Source organism: Vitis riparia, chromosome 1 (assembly GCF_004353265.1).
Source record: "Vitis riparia cultivar Riparia Gloire de Montpellier isolate 1030 chromosome 1, EGFV_Vit.rip_1.0, whole genome shotgun sequence".
Taxonomy (NCBI): domain Eukaryota; kingdom Viridiplantae; phylum Streptophyta; class Magnoliopsida; order Vitales; family Vitaceae; genus Vitis; species Vitis riparia.
The window spans coordinates 6,030,726-6,048,281 of NC_048431.1; the positions used below are offsets into that span (position 1 = coordinate 6,030,726).

Sequence of the window (17,556 nt, forward strand, 5' to 3'; positions counted from 1 at the left end):
TGCTTATCAACAGTTGCATTTGTGACCTCCCACCATATTCAATTATTTATGTTTATGCTCTACATTGTCAGTAATTCCCAATGTGCTATAATTAAAATCATATATTTGCTTTAAATTATTTAGCATCTCTTTTAGTTTAACATTACGTTTTGACAATTCAACTAAAGTATTAATTTATTATTAGACTTAAACGATCAACAAAATAATATCCTTCAAGATATTGTTGTCCGATGCGGTTGTGTTCTTTACATTTAACATACAATATACTATCATCATCATTTGGCAAATTTGCACTTTTAGGAGTAAATATACACCCACAATTTTTCCTCTCTGTTAGTCTTCATTTATTTATTTTTCTCTCATTTATTCTTATATTCAATGTTAGCCTTTGTTGAACCTTTATATACTCCACTTCTTTCACAAGCAACAGCATTTGTAGACTTTTGTCCACAAAGTCCATGTATATTAATTGCCAATTATAATAATCATTCCATTTCATTTATATGGTCTCTCGTACCCATTAGAACGATGAGTCATTTTTTACGTTAGATTTTGTCCATTATGAAGATACTTAGGTAGTATATCATTACCAAATATTAGATTAAATTGATTTTCCCTAGGTTTCGTTGGCTATTCTTGTACAAACTTTGCTTATCTCTTTAGGTTATCTAGCCTAAGATATGTATTAGGAGGTATTGTTCAAATTGATTTATTTATTTATGTAAAAAACCGAGATATAGTCGGACATCCTAAAAGATGTTTGTGTCCTTAAAGGTGTTTGAAAATACAACTCCAAACACTTTTTGAGGTCACTCAATTTTTAAGCTAAAAAAAAAGTAGTAAAAAAAATATTAGTCAAAATTTTGAGGTCACTCCCTTTTTAAGCTAATAAAAGTAGTAAAAAAAAAAAGTAGTGAAAATCATACCTTTACACTTCTCAATGAAGACATGGAAAGAGAACCAATAGAGGGGAAAAAAAACAACTTTCTTCATATCATTTGTTAGGATTATGAAGACATGGAAATAGAATAGATGAAATGAAAAAAAAAAAAAAAAAGAAGAGGAAAATTAGTATGTATTGACTTTAGGACTATGTTTGGTTTTCAAAAAAAAGATGAAAATAGAAAAGAAAATTATAATGAAAGAAAATAGCGAATTAAAATAAAAATATATTTAAAATTAAATAATTATTTTTATATATTACATAAAATTTATTTAACTTATCTTAACTACTCTATGTAAAAATTAAATAATTTTAAAATATATAAAATTTCAATTAATTTATATTAAATTTTATTTTCTTTAATATTTTTTTATGTTAAAATCAAACATAAAAAATATTTTTTTAAAATTATGTTTGATTTTCGACAAATTTGAGGGGTATAAATTATAACTCAATAAATTATTATTATTTATTATTTAAAATTTATTTTAAATCATCAACATATTTTATCTTAAAATGCACAAGTTTTTAAGTAATTTTAATTATATTTAATTTTATTTAACATTTTTCAACCAAAGAAAATTAATTTTCTTAATATTTTTTTTGAAACAAACATAACATAATGTTTTTTTTTCTTTTCATAATTCCTTCCCGAACTACTTTTGGTTTTTTCCAATACACCATATTTTTCATTAAAAAAATAAATCATGATTAAAGTGTAGAGAATATGGGCCGATTCCAAATTCAAAGTGCAGCCCACTCTCAAGGCCTAGACAATAAAGCTACAGAAGTGCCGCGAGGCAGAAGAAAGCCCACCGACACCGAGGGCTTGGCTTCACAAAACACATCTTCACGCGTTGCATATCGGACGGAGGTGTTTCTCTGAAAAGTCGAAAACAAGCTGCAACAAAGAAGACACATCAGAGGAGAGAAACAGATAGAGGGGCAAACATGGGGTTACAGTGGATGGTACTTGGCTACGTCGTGGCGGCGGAGGCTGCAATAGCACTTGTCATAACACTGCCATCGCCAAAGCTCGTGAAATCTCGGATCGTCTCTCTCGTATCACTTCTCCTCAGTCCCCTCGCCGGCGTCATCCCCTTCGCCGCTTTCCAGCTTCTAGGCTCGTCTCCGATCCGCCCTCAATCTCCAATTATCTCCAATTTATAGGATTTAGGGCACGGAATTAATTGAAATGAATGTCTATTACGATTGTGATTGTCATTATGTTTATTAGGATAATGATTGTGTTTCAGATATCTATTGGAAGAATGAGCACCGACTGATTTGTACGTCGGAAACCTGCACCGCAGGTGAAAGAGATCGATACGAGAAATCGGTATGCTGTCGTTTTTGTTTTTGTACATTTGGTTTGGGAATTCTGGTTACTTATTGAAAACTTAGAAGATTTGCCCTCTATATAGTCATATTTAGTCTGACCAATGCTAGTCTCAATAGTTTGCTTAGTACTGTCTGCTAGTTACAAGACTAATGTCTCCGCGAAATGGACGTTTAGTTCACTTTTTTTTTTTTTTTTTCTTTTTCTGTCATCATCCAAAATTGTCCAGATTCCAACTTCTTTTATTTCGTTGGGCTGGGTGGAAATGACAGCTTAATTTTAAAAACCTTGAATCTTGTTATAAGAGAAATGCAAGAACTCATTTATTTCTTTTACTTTTTGTCAAATTAGTAAAAATAATTACAGAATGGCTGGAAAATCCCCTTTCCTCCCATTTTGGCTGAATTTCAGGTACTACAATTTAAACTCGATTTAATTGGGTGCCTTGTGCGAGTTTGAATTTGGCTGTCTGTATGCCACCAGTTGCTTTGTATTAAAACCATAGTTATAAAGTAGGCATAAATAGGCACGTGAAGAACTTTTTGGATTTGTATGCAATTTTTTTTTTCCATTTTTTTTGGGGAAAAATAACATTCAACAAAATTTTATTGTTGTTGATCAATCCCAACTATTTATATGGGCAGTGGGTCTGATGAGCTGTGAGCAGTGATTAGGATATGTGTGTGAAACTGATCTTAACTGCTAATCATGTTCAAACTGTATTCTGCATTGTTTTTACCTGAATATAATTCTCAGGAGATTCCCACAGCTACCAGTGAAGTTCCAGTTCGCTGGGTTGTCTACCATCTTCATTAAGTAGGACAACAAGTGGGGGCATCAAATCATGGATGTTTCTGCTACAACAAATCATACATTCTATAGAGGAGAAGTTAATTTGTAAAAGAAGGGAATTCCTCAGAAATGTCCATATTGCTATTTTCAATTCAAAATTGTTGATTGTTTTGAGATCGTAGTTTTAGTAGGAATGTCATAGAAACAGATATTTGATTAGGCTGGTGTTGGCTTTTAGAGCTTTCTACTCTTTTCTGGTCTCAGGGGGGTTCAAAGGCTTTCCTTGCTAGAGTTGTTTGGAATCCATGGGTCCCAACAAGAGTTGGTTTTTTTGTGCATGGGAAGCAGCTTGGCAAAGGATCCTGACATTAGATTGGTTGAAGAGGGTGGGGGATGTTTTGAAAGGATAAAGGCAGTCTTGAGGCATTTTACATAAATGAGGTGAGGCATAAGCCTTGAGGTTGAACGAGGCAGAAGCCTCAACTTAAACAAATAAATAATAAAAAATTATCAAAAAATAAAAACATACTCATAAAGTCACAATAAAATTGAAGAATAAAAAAGACTTAAGCTTCATAATTATAAAATTAATAATATACTATACTATTGTTTGTTATAAAAAAATTAATTATTTTCATTGTTAATAGTTCTAATTTAATTACTTTTTCCAACATAAAATTTAGCCATCTCTCATGGTTTTACAAAATAGTTTTCAATATTACTGATGCTATCACTAGGGTCCTCCAAGGAATATAATCATATCCAATTTTTTATATTATCCTTCCCAATAGTGTTAATATCTATCCATTCTTCTTTTTCGTCTACCAATTGTAGTGGTATCGTTTTTTATCTATCAATAATTAGATTATATATGAGATCAACCACTAGGACAATCAACAATTCTCTTATTCTTCTCAATCTCTTTTTTTCGCTTCTATTTAAAATGTTAATTGAAAGTTAAGTAAATCCTCATTTTGTAAAAGGTTTAACCAAGTAGGGACCGAATACTAAATTCAGGAAATTTATATTAGAAGTCCCCAAAAGCAATAGATGATAGAACCTGTTAAAACTCATTAAATATTGAAATTTAAGCCTCTTTTAAAATATATAAGAAAAGCCCATAAAGGTTGAAAACCGTTTGAATATATGTGGCTTAGGCCTCAACAGCTTCGCGGAGAAAATCAAAGAGTGGTGGTAGTCTTATAATTTTAGGGGTAGCCCTAGCTTTGTGCTCTCTAGAAAATTACAGGCTTTGAATAGTGATCTGAAGAAGTAGAATAAATAGGTGTTCGGGAATGTCTCAGCTAGGAAGGATTCGATTCTAGAGTTGATAAACTATTGGGATAGTATAGAAAGATTAAGACCCCTGTTTGAAGACGATAAGATAAGCTAGAGAAATGCCAAAGATGAGTACAGTCACCTAGCTATTTTAGAAGAAACTTCTTGGAGGCAAAAGTCAAGGGCGCTCTGGCTAAAGGAAGGAGATGGCTAATGCTAGGAGAAATGGAAATTTCATTAGTAGCCTCACCATTAGTGGAATCCGCTTGGAAAAAGAGGAAGAGCTTAAATAAGGCATTTTTCCCACTTTAGGGAAATGTTTAAGGAACCTCAAGTAAGAAGACCTGATATGGCAATTGAACTCTTCAAGAGCATTGTGTCACAGGATGCTTCAAATAACCCTCCCCATGGGCTTATATAGGAGGAGGGAAACTTCTGGAGACTCCTGGAGCCATCTACACTAAGCCATTGGTGGGAAGAGTGTGGAAGGTTCTAGAGATGCCTAGAGATGTCCATACATCTTTACACTATGGTGGAAGGCATGAGAGGAGTTCAAGGCTTTCTAGAAGATTCTAAAGATCTCTTGCATATTCTTGTAACATAGGGTTGTACATAGATTAGTGTAGGGAGTTCTAGAATATTCTTGATTTGTAAGGAACCCTCCAAGGTTCCAGATAATTCCATTGGTGCCTATAAATAGGTGAGACCCTCATTTGGCCAAGGCACCACCCAAATCACTTCCTAACCAAGCAAGTGAGCTTCCAAGCACTTGTAAAGGCTTTCTTGAGTTAATAGAGCTTCCATTCTTTAAGGAGTTGCCTACCAAGCTTCTTAAGCTTTTGAGTCGCGAATGTCTTAGCCTAGCAAGCTAAGCATTGGGGAGCAAGGCTGACTTAGCAAGATCAAGCGTCTTGGCTTACCTAAGTGCCGCACGAGCTTAGTGAACGACTAAGTCCGTGACAATTGACTCAACGGACAGAGGTCTTAGAGGGCCCTTTTTCGGAGGAGGAAGTGACCTCAGCTCTAGCAGATTTGGGAGGTGACAAAACCCCTGGGCTAGACGGGTTTTCTTTGGCTTTTTGGAAATTTTGTTGGCCTACAATGGGTAGAGAAGTGATGCAGTCTTTTAAGGAGTTTCATGTGCAGAATTCCATGACTCATAGTCTTAATGCAACATTCTTAGTTCTCATCTCTAAGAAAAGAGGGGTAGGTGACGTGAAGGACTTTAGACCAATTAGCCTGCTAGGGAGCCTTTATAAACTTCTTTCAAAAGTCCTAACTAACAAATTGAAAAGGGTGATGGGTAAAGTGGTGTCAAATAGTCAGAATGCTTTTTGTGGGGGGTAGACAAATCTTGGATGCTGTTTTGATTGCAAATGAGGCGGTTGATTCAAGGAAGGGTAGCTCTGATGCGGGTTTAGTTTGCAAATTGGATATAGAAAAGACTTATGATCACGTTAGCTGGAAGTTTCTTCTTTCAATCTTAGAAAAATGGGTTTTGGCCCCAAGTGGAGACAGTGGATTCACTTCTGCATTTCCACTGTGAGAATGGCGGTTTTGGTTAATGGTAGCCCCACAAATTTTTTCCTGACCTCTAGAGAGCTATGGCAAGGGGACCCTCTTTCACCCTATCTTTGTGTTGGTGATGGAGGCTCTAGGCAGTTTAATTGCTAAGGTTGATCAAAGAGGGTTTATTAGGGGCTTCAAGATTGAGGGTAGAGGGGAAATTGAGAATCAAGTTTCACACCTTTTGTTTTCCGATGATACCCTTCTTTTTCGTGAGGATGATGTAGATCAGCTAAATTTTTGGAAATGGATTATCATGTGTTTTGAATTGGTGTTAGACTTGAAAATAAATTTGCAAAAAAATTAAGTTATTCCTATAGGGGAGACAGTGGATGTGAATAGAGCAACTTTTCTTTTTGGGTGTAGAGTAGGAAAGCTTCCCACATCTTATCTAGGATTACCCCTTGGGGCCCTTAATAAGCATTGTGGTTTTTGGGACTCAATTGAGGAAAGGTTTAAAAGGATAGTTGTTTGGAAAAAACACTACCTTTCCAAAGGAGGAAGACTTGTCCTTTTAAAGAGCACTCTTTCAAATCTCCTTATTTATTTTATGTCCCTCTTTGTTATTCCTAGAAAAGTGAGAATTAGATTAGAGAGAATTCAAAGAGACTTTTTATGGGGAGATTTGGGAGAAAGGAACAAGATCCACTTGGTAAAATGGTCAAATGTGTGTAAGGCTAAAAATTTTGGAGGCTTGGGGATAAGAAGATTGCATAGTCTCAATCAAGCTTTGCTAGGCAAATGGCTATGGAGATTCTTTGTAAGTGTGAAAGTTTGTGGAAGAAGATCATTTGTGGAAAGTTCGAGGAGGTGGAGAGGGGTTGGACTACTAGAGTGTGGAAGGAGTCCTTTGGGATGGGCCTTTGGAAGGACATTAGAAAAGGATGGGAAGAGTTTAATGCTAGAACTTCTATTCGTATAGGAAATGGTAACCGTACAAGCTTTTGGTGGGACATTTAGGCAGGAGACTTCAAGCTAAAAGATGTTTACCCTACTATTTTAGGAATAGCATCCCATAAAAATGCTACAGTTGCAAAATCTTGGAAAAGAGAAGGGGATGAAGGGGGGTGTTGGGAGGTTCATTTTAGAAGACCCTTCCAAGATTGGGAGGTAGAGTAGATGACTCGCTTTTTGGGTTCTCTTGACCTGTTAAAAGTGCAAGAAGGTGAGGACACTTTATGTTGGAAAGAAGATAGGAGAGGATTGTTCAGTGTCAGGCCTTATTATTGTTCTCTAAGTGGGGAAACTAATTTTGTTTTTCCCGAGAAGGAGGTTTGGGGATCCAGTGCTCCTCTCAGAATTTGCTTTTTTGCTTGGGAAGCTGTTTGGGGGAAGATCCTAACTGTAGACACCTTAATGAAGAGGGGATGACAAATGGTCAATAAATGTAATCTTTGTAAAGAGAGTGAAGAATCGACCGGTCACATTCTGATTCATTGCGCCAAGACAAGAGAGCTTTGGATCTTTTTATTAGCCCTCTTTGAGGTGACTTAGGTATTTCCAGATTCAGTAAGAAGTTTCCTCCTCCAATGGAAAGTTAAGGGGTTTCAAAAGAAGAATAGAGTAGTTTGGCGCTTGGCTCCCATTTGCTTATTTTGGTGTGTTTGGAAAGAGCGTAATCGAAGAACCTTCAAAGATGAAGAACTCTTTGACTAGGGTTTAAAGGATCTCTTCTTTCAGACTCTTTTTGAGTGGACAAGGGATTCTTTGGAGTTGGATTTCCCCTCCATGTTGATTTTCCTAGATACTCTTTGTTGTGGTTAACTTTGCTTTGTTTTGTTTGTGTGGTCTTTCTTTGTTTGAGGTGTGTTTGGCTTGTTTTTGTGTATATAGCCTGTACACGTAAGGCGTGCCCCTTCCTTTTTTGGTGCTTATTATTGCATGTTCTTGTTGTCTATAAAAAAAAAAAAAAAAAAAAAAAAAGCCTCAAAGCTATAAGCCTCGTTGGGATGAGGCTTAACCCTCAATTACCCTAGTTGAGGCTATAACTGCAAGGCTAATTTGTAGAACCTCGCCTTGAGGCAAGTCTCGGGGCATAAGCCTCAATGGCCTTTTAAAACATGGGTAAATAGATGCTTTATGTGTAAAAAGGAGGAAGAATTCATCGACGATATGTTTCTTCATTGTGTTATAATTGGTTTCCGTTGACAATTGGTTTTTTTCCTTATTTGGGTCACAGTGGGTGATGCATTCTTCAATTAGGTTGATGTTGCTAAGTTGGAATGGGGCTCAAGTAGGGAAAAGGCAGAAGAAAGCTTGGTTAGCTGCCTCATTGTGTCTTTTCTAGACCATTTGGCGTGAAAGAAATTGGAGGGCATTTGAAGACGTGGAATTATCATATCAATTGCTAAAATCCTCTTTTTTGCTTTTCTTTTTGAATTACGTTAGGCACCATATAGAAGGAAAGTATCAATTTTATTGATTGGTTAGAAGCTAAGTAATTGTTGGGCAGGTTATTTTCTTTGTTTGCCACCTTTCTTGGTCATTTTCGCTTGGTTCTCTTTGTATACTCCTAGTGTACTTTTGCAAGCTTAAGCTTTTCTGTTTTGTACCACCCTTCTCTCTCTCTCTCTCTCTCTCTCTCTCTCTCTCTATATATATATATATATATATATATATATTTATTTATATTCTGGTTGCTTATCAAAAAAAAAAAAAAAAAAGGAAAAAAGAAACAGATATTTGATTAGGAGGAAAACTTATTTTGATTTAATATTAATGGAAAGAACCATATTCATGGATGAGGTTTGGACAGCAAGTTAGTTTAGAAGGGTAACAAGTTCATTGAATTTTGTAAGCTTGAACTAATGAAACATTTGATTTGAAGACTAGGAGTTTCTTTTCCTTTTTATTCTTCATTTTCTTTTTTCTCACTTTCTTTCTTTCCCTTATTTATTTGACATTTGATTATCAGCAGTTGATGCTGAGGCTTTCTATTTTCATTTTAGTTCTTAATTTGAATTGTGGGTAGTGATTGAAGAGTGCACTTGTGTGGAGTGAGTTTATGCTGTGCATTAGCTCCGGGAGGGGCTTCCTTGACTGGGAGCAAGAGCTTACGGGGTCCTTGTTGCAGCTTTTAAATGCAATGCACATTCATAGTGTGTAAAGGCCAGATTGCTATGGATGGCATCTTATAGAAGGGCTTGTTCTTAGTTCGTACTATAGGATTTTGGCTTTCAGTCAATCTCCTCTTTTCCAGGCAAGGAGATTGGAGGTTCTAAAGTGCCATCTAAAGTTAGCTTCTTTACATGAGGGCTAGCTTGGGAGAAAATCCTAATGGCTGATCAACTTATGAGATGTGTCTGGAATATGGTTCACAGATGCTGTTTGTACAAACAAAGGGAAGAAACTGTAAACCATGTCCTTATTTATTATGGTGTGCCTTTTAATTTGTGGTCTTTGGTCTTCTTCCATTTTAGGGTGTATTGGCTCTATTAAGGATGGGTAGAGATTTTTTACTGTGTTTGCATGATAGATTCAAAGAAAAGAGTTGCAAAGGATTATGGAAGATGGCTCCATTATATTTGTTTTGGACAATATGGAAAGAAAAGAATAGAAGATATTTTTTAATGGTTTAGAGTAGTTGATTTTAGTTGTAAAGAAAGCAATTCCTTACTAATTTTTATTTATTTATTTATTTTTGGTCTGAACTTTCTGTGATGAATATACACATATTTGTTGATAGCGTGCCTTGCAACTTGTGTGCTTGGGTCATGTCCCCTTTTTGTTTGGTAGTCTTTGTAAACATATGCTATTTCTTATTTGCGTATCAAGGGGGAAAAATGATAGCCAGCTCTTTAGCCTTTTGGGTGCATGTCAGAATTCTATTGTGGTTTTTGGACTAAACTGCCTTGACATAAACAAACCTTGTTAGCCTCGCTATAGTGGTCTATCCTAAATTATTCCAAATATTTTATGCACCCAAATTAAAAGGTTAACTCATTTGATCTCCTGCATGAGATCAATAAAATATAACTAGATCAACTCATTGCCTCTCTCCATGGTTGTTGAAAAGCAAGTGCATTCCAGTTTCTATACTTTTTTTATCTTTTGCGTTTATATATGTGATTCTGAAAGTAATTAAGCACTTCCTGGTGATGTGCAGATTTACAAAGCTCAAAGGAATGCTCTTTTGTGTGGAGCTGCATGCCTTCTGTACTGGTATTTGATATGCCCTCTGAGCAGTCTTATCTTGTGCTTCAGAATTTCATTCTTGTATGGTTTAACACTTACAGGTGGTGGCTTTGATTGTCCATGCAGGTCAATCTGCGCCATTTGTAAATATTACAAGAAGATTCAAAGTTTAGAGGAAGTCGAGAAGAAATACAAGGATCAGTAGCTGTCCTCATCAAGGCATCCTTCTTTAGACTGAGGTGGAGAGACTGGTTAAAGTACTATTACTCTATAAAAAAAAAAAGATATTGACTGAGATATCAGGATTGTTTTGGACTTGTGTGCCTAGGGTTTTTATGTACCTGCTCCTTTACATGTAGAAATTATTCTTGAACATGTTTGAATATCCTTGCTAAACATGCTTCTCCACTTAATCCTCTTGAAAAATTTATTTTGTTGCCAGTTTTCTCTATTGGTTGCATGAGAATGACATCAAAGGTACTGGAACTATCTGTACCGATTCCAAAAAGTATGAATGATTCCATTAAATTCCATTAAATTCCATGCCTTTCTTTGGCTTAAGGGTTGAAATTTTTATCTGAAGAGGCAAAATAGAAGACATAGCAAGACACCCAAACCAACAAAAACAAAATGGGAATAACAAGGAAGCATGGGGAAAACCTAAAAACCGTAGTTTACTTGGAACAAATTCAAAATGTTATCTGCAACATGGACCATTTGGTACATGGAAAGAGATAGGTTAGTGATAAGCCCTTTAATCTTGGGTGTGGTGCATTGGATATAGGCTTATCTAGATTACTTAATTTTTTCTTTTTTTTGATAGGCTTATCTAGATTACTTAATTGAAACATGAATAAGCCAATATCATATTTAAGATCTCTTTGTTTTTACCCTACAATGTAACAATAGTGAATTAGAGTTTTCTTAAAAATGGAATCATATTAGGTCTCAATTCATTGTTTTTGTACAATTATTTTTATGTTTCTCCAGGTAAAAAACTAAAATACAAATGGAAGAACTGTGATAATGTTTTTGGATCACTAAATGTCTATTCTAGGATGGAAGTATACTGTGTGTCAGATCATGAAAGGCCAGATTGGATAGTTGGGATATTAGCATTTTATTGTAACACTGGCACTCAAATAAGTTGAGAGACATTTTCACTCCTTTCAGCTGATGTGAAGTAATTTAAAATCTGTCTTTATGATTACAATACAATTAAATAGTTTAGACACTTCCATCTTCACCCTCACCAACCTACCAAATCATTGGAAAATGAAATTGTAGAGAGTGGATTAATATTTGAAGTTTAATGCTTTAGAATATCACTGTACACCCACTTCTTGATTGTTATTTTCTGCTTTTGAAAAAACTGTGCTGTTGCTCTCCTAGAAACTTTTCTGCTTTTCACTATGTTTACTGAAGTTGATAAACAGACACAAGCTTTATGTTCCTCTCATTTAGTGATTTGAGTTGTTTATTATACCCAAGGCCTAAAATAGAGAAAACGGACCTTTTGATAAAGTTTCTAACATGACATGCCCTGATCTCTGAGTATCCTTTGGGGATTTTAGTTAGCAGAAAGTGCTAGTGGTTCTCCTCTGGCATAGATTGATTAGCTCCGAATTAAGGTGACAAGCTTTGTTTTTTCTTTTTTGAACAAGGGTACTGAAGAAACAAAATAGAACAAAATAGGTATTTTGGAGAACTAGGATCCAAATGCTGCCCTTCTGGTTTGTGTCTGCGGGGAAAGTTAAACCCTTCTTTCTTAAGGAAATTCTCAGTCTGACATAAAGCCTGATTTTAACCTTCACCTTCTCATCTTTATATTTAACTAGCCTTCATAACAATAAGCCTTAACCTTAAACATCAAGCTCATTCAATCATTAAGCGAAAACAACCTTTCTGACTGTAGCAATTAGAATCATTCATCAAAATTAAGGTTTCTTCCATTAATCAATTTGAGTTTCCTACTAACTTTTGGTTTCATATTATAACTTAGCACTTAGCATAGCAACCACCAATCTGTTTGTCATCTGCTGAGGAAAAAGAAAAAAAAGGTCACATGGAGGGTGGTTTCGCAGTGGTTTCTGCTTTATACTGTGAGTTGCTGTGAATGATGTTTCTTCTACTGGCCTGCTAAATATCAGCTTTGGCCCTTCAGGTATGAATTAGGACAATGAACAACAAAAGAAATTGGTGGCTCTACTAAAGATAATAAAGTGCACACTGCAGAGGTAGATTTTACCATAGTTGCTGCAGTGAACATGGTATGGGGAAAAGGGATATGAATTATTTGAATGATGATTGAGGAGAACTTTGTGGGTCTTATTTTACTAGTTCTTTTTGGGTGATTGGCCCCAAATATTGATGTTAAGACGACCATTGCCATATTTGAAATTGCATAAATTTCTTGTAGTCGGTCAAAGATTGTGAAAATGAGCCGAAAGTTTGATTTGCCTTTGCCCTTTCATTCAATGGAATAAATCTTAAACCTACCGTTTTTCACCGAGGTAGACCGTTAATTTGAATTTCAGGTCCCAAAAGTCACTAGCACTGGTCGGAATGGTTGTTAGCGTATGATGAATGCGTATCTTCAAAGTTGATGTGTACGTGATTCAGCTAGCTGACTTATTCAATTTGCTTTTCGGTTTTCCCTACTGCGGACTCAACTATTAATGATTCCGTTCATTTTACCTGTGTAGTCTACTATCGTTTGAGATTCCAAAGCAGCCGGGAAACATATGAACGAACATAGATACTCGCATCAAATTTGGCACGCAAAATTGACTAGAAATGAATGCCTAGAAGACATGCCACTGTCCATTTTTGTACCGTCCAGACTGGGTTTTGTCTAGTCAAGAATATGGTTTGAACCCATTGAATGCAATTATGAATGCCCTTATTTCATGATACTAGTTCTTATATTTCCAAAACACCACCCATAAAAGATATATATAAAGAGAGATGAAAAAAATTATTATCTGTTTCGCTGGTCAATTTCTTCTGATCGGATCGGAATTGGTTATGGTGGAGAGGTTGGGTTCTGGGTTAGCCTCCCGGATCTGACCTACTTCAGACCAACTCCATTTATGGCTTTTCGGTGGCCATTGTTTTTAGGGACCAATGGATGAATAAAAAGGTCAAACTCATCCACCAGGTTTCAAAGCCATGTGTATTTGAAGCTGAATTTACTTGGGTATGAGAAAAGTTGGTGAGTGGTTTTAGAACTGGAAGCGTAACCAGTTTTGACCCAGATTAAGCCAAAAGCAATTGCCAGCTACTGCTGTCATCAATAATGCCTCTACTTTCCATTTTAAAGCATTGGGTGGTTTTTGCGAAAGCATGGGACCTTAAAGAAAGAAAAACAAAAAGAAATTAGACCAAACAGATTTCGGCTATTGCACGATGGCTCAATTTTCCTTCTACAAGGGTGACTTTCGCAACCATCTCTCGTCTGCCAACCAATTCAACTTTAATTTCTAAATTCTAAGGGCTTTGTTTATTAGAAAATTTAAAGAGAAACATAAGAATTAGAAAATAAAAAATAGATTTAAAATTAATAAATTATTTTTAAATATATTTAATTTAATTTTAATTATTTGATATAAAAATTAAATAATTTTAAAATATATAAGTTTTTAATTAATTTTATATTTTTTATAGTATAATTAAAAATGAAAATTTATTTTTTATTTTTTGGAATCAAACCTATCTAAAGAGATATGACACTGAAATTAAGTTTAAAAAATCAATCTTGGAACAGTTCCACGACATCATATCTTTTCAACCAGTTATCATTTTTTTCTCTCTCTTCTGGTCATCGTTCAAATATCTTCCGTAACTCCTCCATGGTGATTGATTAATTGAATTCTATATTATTATACTCAAATTCTGAGTGCAATGATCCAAAAATAAAAATAAAAAATATTATGGACAAGTTCAGGAATGTGAATAATTATAAAAAAAAATAATTTTTGAAAATAGTTTCAAAAAATAAAATTTTAATTTTTTTTTATTGTAATAGATGTTTGTTTGGAAAATAGAAATATTTTTAATTTATTTTTTATGTTTTTAAATATAATTTTTATATGTAATATTTTATTTTTATATTAGAATTATTATTATTTTTAAACAATCTAAAAAACATGAAAATAATTAAAATATATTATAACAAAAACACTTTATTTTCAAAACAAACTTTTAAGAAATTAATTTTTTTATAAAAAATTCCTTAATATATTTATTTTTGAAAAAAACTTCCCAAATATATTCTATTTACACCAATCATCAAAGAAATTTAACATAGACAAACGACCCAACATATCACATCACAATCAATTAAGATTTCAATAATGTTTCATCACATATTATTCCTTGTCATCTTGTTGATATGATAATTTTTTGAAAATTTATACAAAAATCCCTTTTTAGTCTAATAAAATGCTTTGTTTTTCAATGAAATGTGAATGAGTGATCCAAAATTTACCCCTTGGTTTAAGCAATGAAGACTTTTGTACCTTCATATTTATTAATATTAATATCGTATTTCTAGTCCTCACGAGCATGAAACTTGTGTACGAATTTTTGGGATTTAAATCACCTTCAGTAAGGCTATGTAAGAATCAATCTAGAAGAAAAACTACATGTGAATTCACATGCATGGTAGATGCCTTTTCCCGCTATGACCAAAGAAATTTAAAATTTGGCCTAGAGAAGTAAGTGCTCTAGACGGTCAGTGTGCAAGCTGCACGGAGTGGTTGGATCATTTATGCACAAAATGTGGTGCAACCCTTATTGGAATCTCAGTGGTCAAGAGGGTTATAGAGAGAGAGAGAACGCTTCATATATTGGGGCCCAGCAGCTCACAGATCTTGACCATTGAAGGTTATTGATTTTTACAGATAGATTGGCACGCTAAAGGCTTGGAGATGTTTGTCACTGAAGGTCATCCTCTGTGTTTCCTTTCTGATAGGATCTAAGACATTCTCTTTTTCATACTACTGTGTATGAATCATGAAATAGAAACTAATGTTTATATGAGAAAGATGACTTCAACATAACCAATCAATCAAGCAGCGACCAGGATCATAGAGGGGACCATTTTTGCTTTTGAAATTCTCCTTCTCGATGGACGGAGTTGGAAACTTTCCCCACTTCGTTATCATAATCACTTCCATGTCAACGTAATATTTTTGTTGTGTCCCTCGTATATCATAAACACTCTCATGTAACATAATATTTTTGTCTTACGGGTCAAACAAACACTATTTATAAAGTCAAATAAACTTTCATATCCGAATTAAAATCAAATCTAATACGATCGATTTGTGTGTATCGTTCTTATACGAGTCATGCTAATATTATTTGTATCGATTCAATTTTATTGGATATGAGTAACCACATAAAAATTATGTTTGAAAAATTGAATTAAAATTATTTTTTGACTTTTGATTAGGTTATTTATTTAAAGTATTATAAATTTGAAAATAATTTAAAAATATTATAATTTAGTAAAAAAGCTTTTCAAAATTTTGAAGGAATCGATTCACAGGATTATCATATTTGACGCATTAGGATAATATATAGAGGGGCCCATCAGCTCGCAATTCTTGACCATTCAAACTCGGGATGGAGACACTGCAGGTTATCGATTCAAGTATTAGTATAGTGATGGCTCACAGTATTCATGATTTTTACAGATGAGTTGGTATGCTGCAGTCTTGGAAATATCGTTTAGGTTATCGTCTGGATTTCCTTTCTGAATGTGATCACGACTTTCTCCTTTCATACTCCTGTGTATGACACATGAAATGGAAACCAATGGTTATTATGAAAAAGACGGGAAAAAGTATGTTTTCACATTAATCATAAAATGAAAACTTTAAAAATATATACCATTATCTAAATAAAATAAAATATTACAAGTCACCGATACTTAATAATCCATTAATTAATAAAAAAAAGAGAAAATGTTATAATAATAAAACTTTCGAGAAAAATAATTTTAAATTATAATTATATTTTCTAAAATACAAAACCCTAATACATAAAAAAAAGTTAAATATATAATTGGAAAAAAAATTTATTCCAAGGGTGATATACCCTAAAACCCCAACGAGATAATCAATAGCTCAATTTAACTCTTACAGTATATTTCACAATAATTTTAAAAAGTGTTTTTGATATTTTTAATACCTAAAAGATAAAAAATTTCAAATATAAAAAATATTAGAAACACTTTCTAAAATAACTACTAAACGAGCTCTTAGTATTCTGAATAAAACATAATAAAATTAATTTTAAATTCACAATATAAAAGATAATACTTATTTTATAAGGTAATATCTATATCATTAAATATATTAATTGGATGGTCAAAGATTTTACTTTTATGATATTTTTAGTTCTAAAAAATATTAATAAAAAAAAATAAGAGAAATGATAAATATAGGGAAGATGAGTAAATCTAATTAAATTAATTAAAAATTTATATATATTTAAATCATTTAATTATTAAACAGACAAAAACAAGTGAAATAAGAGTAACAAATAAAAATAATTAATTAATTTATATTTATATTTTTTATTTTATCATATTTTACTTTTTCCGCGCGGATATTCATTCTTTCACATTCTTTCTTAAATTTTTCAAAAACCTAGCTTTAATTTAGGTTCTATTTTATGTTTTATATATATATATATATATATATATATGTATGAGAGAGAATGAAAACACACTTCTCTAGAAAAGAAAAAAAGGAAAACAAAGCCTATCAATGAGCAGGGACCACGATCATAGAAGGGGACATTTTGCTTTAGAAATTGTCCTAGATGGGCAATGTTTGACGGCATGGATTCATGGAACATCACATTTGATGCATCCCAGAAGAATATATAGAGTGAAGAAGCCTTGTTAGATGCCACGCTCATAGGTACTTTTCTTAATGACCCAGCTCGATCTAGATGGATAGATGACGTGAGTACTCTTTTGATTAATTAGTCAGTCAAACCGTATATATATATATACACATTGCTTGACTGGAGCCCTGAGCAGTGTGTAAACCGGGTCGGTGGAAGTGTCAGGGCTAAGCCCTTAGAGTCCTGGGTGTCGCCGTGCTTGACTGGATCCCTGAGCAGTGTGTGAAAACCGGGGTGGAAGTGTCGAGGGCTAAGTCCTTAGGGTCCTGAGTGTCGCCGTGTCGTTGGGGAGCGTTTAAATTATTCTTAAATTCTTGGTCGTACATGAAAGTAACGGACGTTTCTCGGGACTTTTCCCTTCTGTGCGTGGGGTTTATTTTTTTAATGGAGACTCCATAATTCACATGATCATAATTTGAACAAAAGTTAGAAGGAAGCCTTGCTCCCCACCATGGTAAAGTTACGTACGGTCATGAAATCATTTATAGTTTTCAGATGAAAAGCATCTTTTATTAAAGTGTAGCCACTAATATTTTTCATGATTATTAGTGGGATGTTTAAATATTGGTATAGAAAATCCGGA

At 33.9% G+C, this 17,556-nt stretch overlaps 1 protein-coding gene across 1 annotated transcript; it reads left to right on the top strand.

Annotated features, from left to right (window-relative positions):
* Nucleotides 1-1,750: 1,750 nt before the first annotated feature.
* LOC117923464 lies at nt 1,751-10,493 on the top strand. The gene is made up of 4 exons (XM_034841760.1): nt 1,751-2,066; nt 2,200-2,282; nt 10,024-10,079; nt 10,179-10,493. Exons 1-4 carry the CDS (start codon nt 1,895-1,897, stop codon nt 10,255-10,257), a joined length of 390 nt encoding a protein of 129 aa, XP_034697651.1. The 5' UTR covers nt 1,751-1,894; the 3' UTR covers nt 10,258-10,493.
* Nucleotides 10,494-17,556: the final 7,063 nt, after the last annotated feature.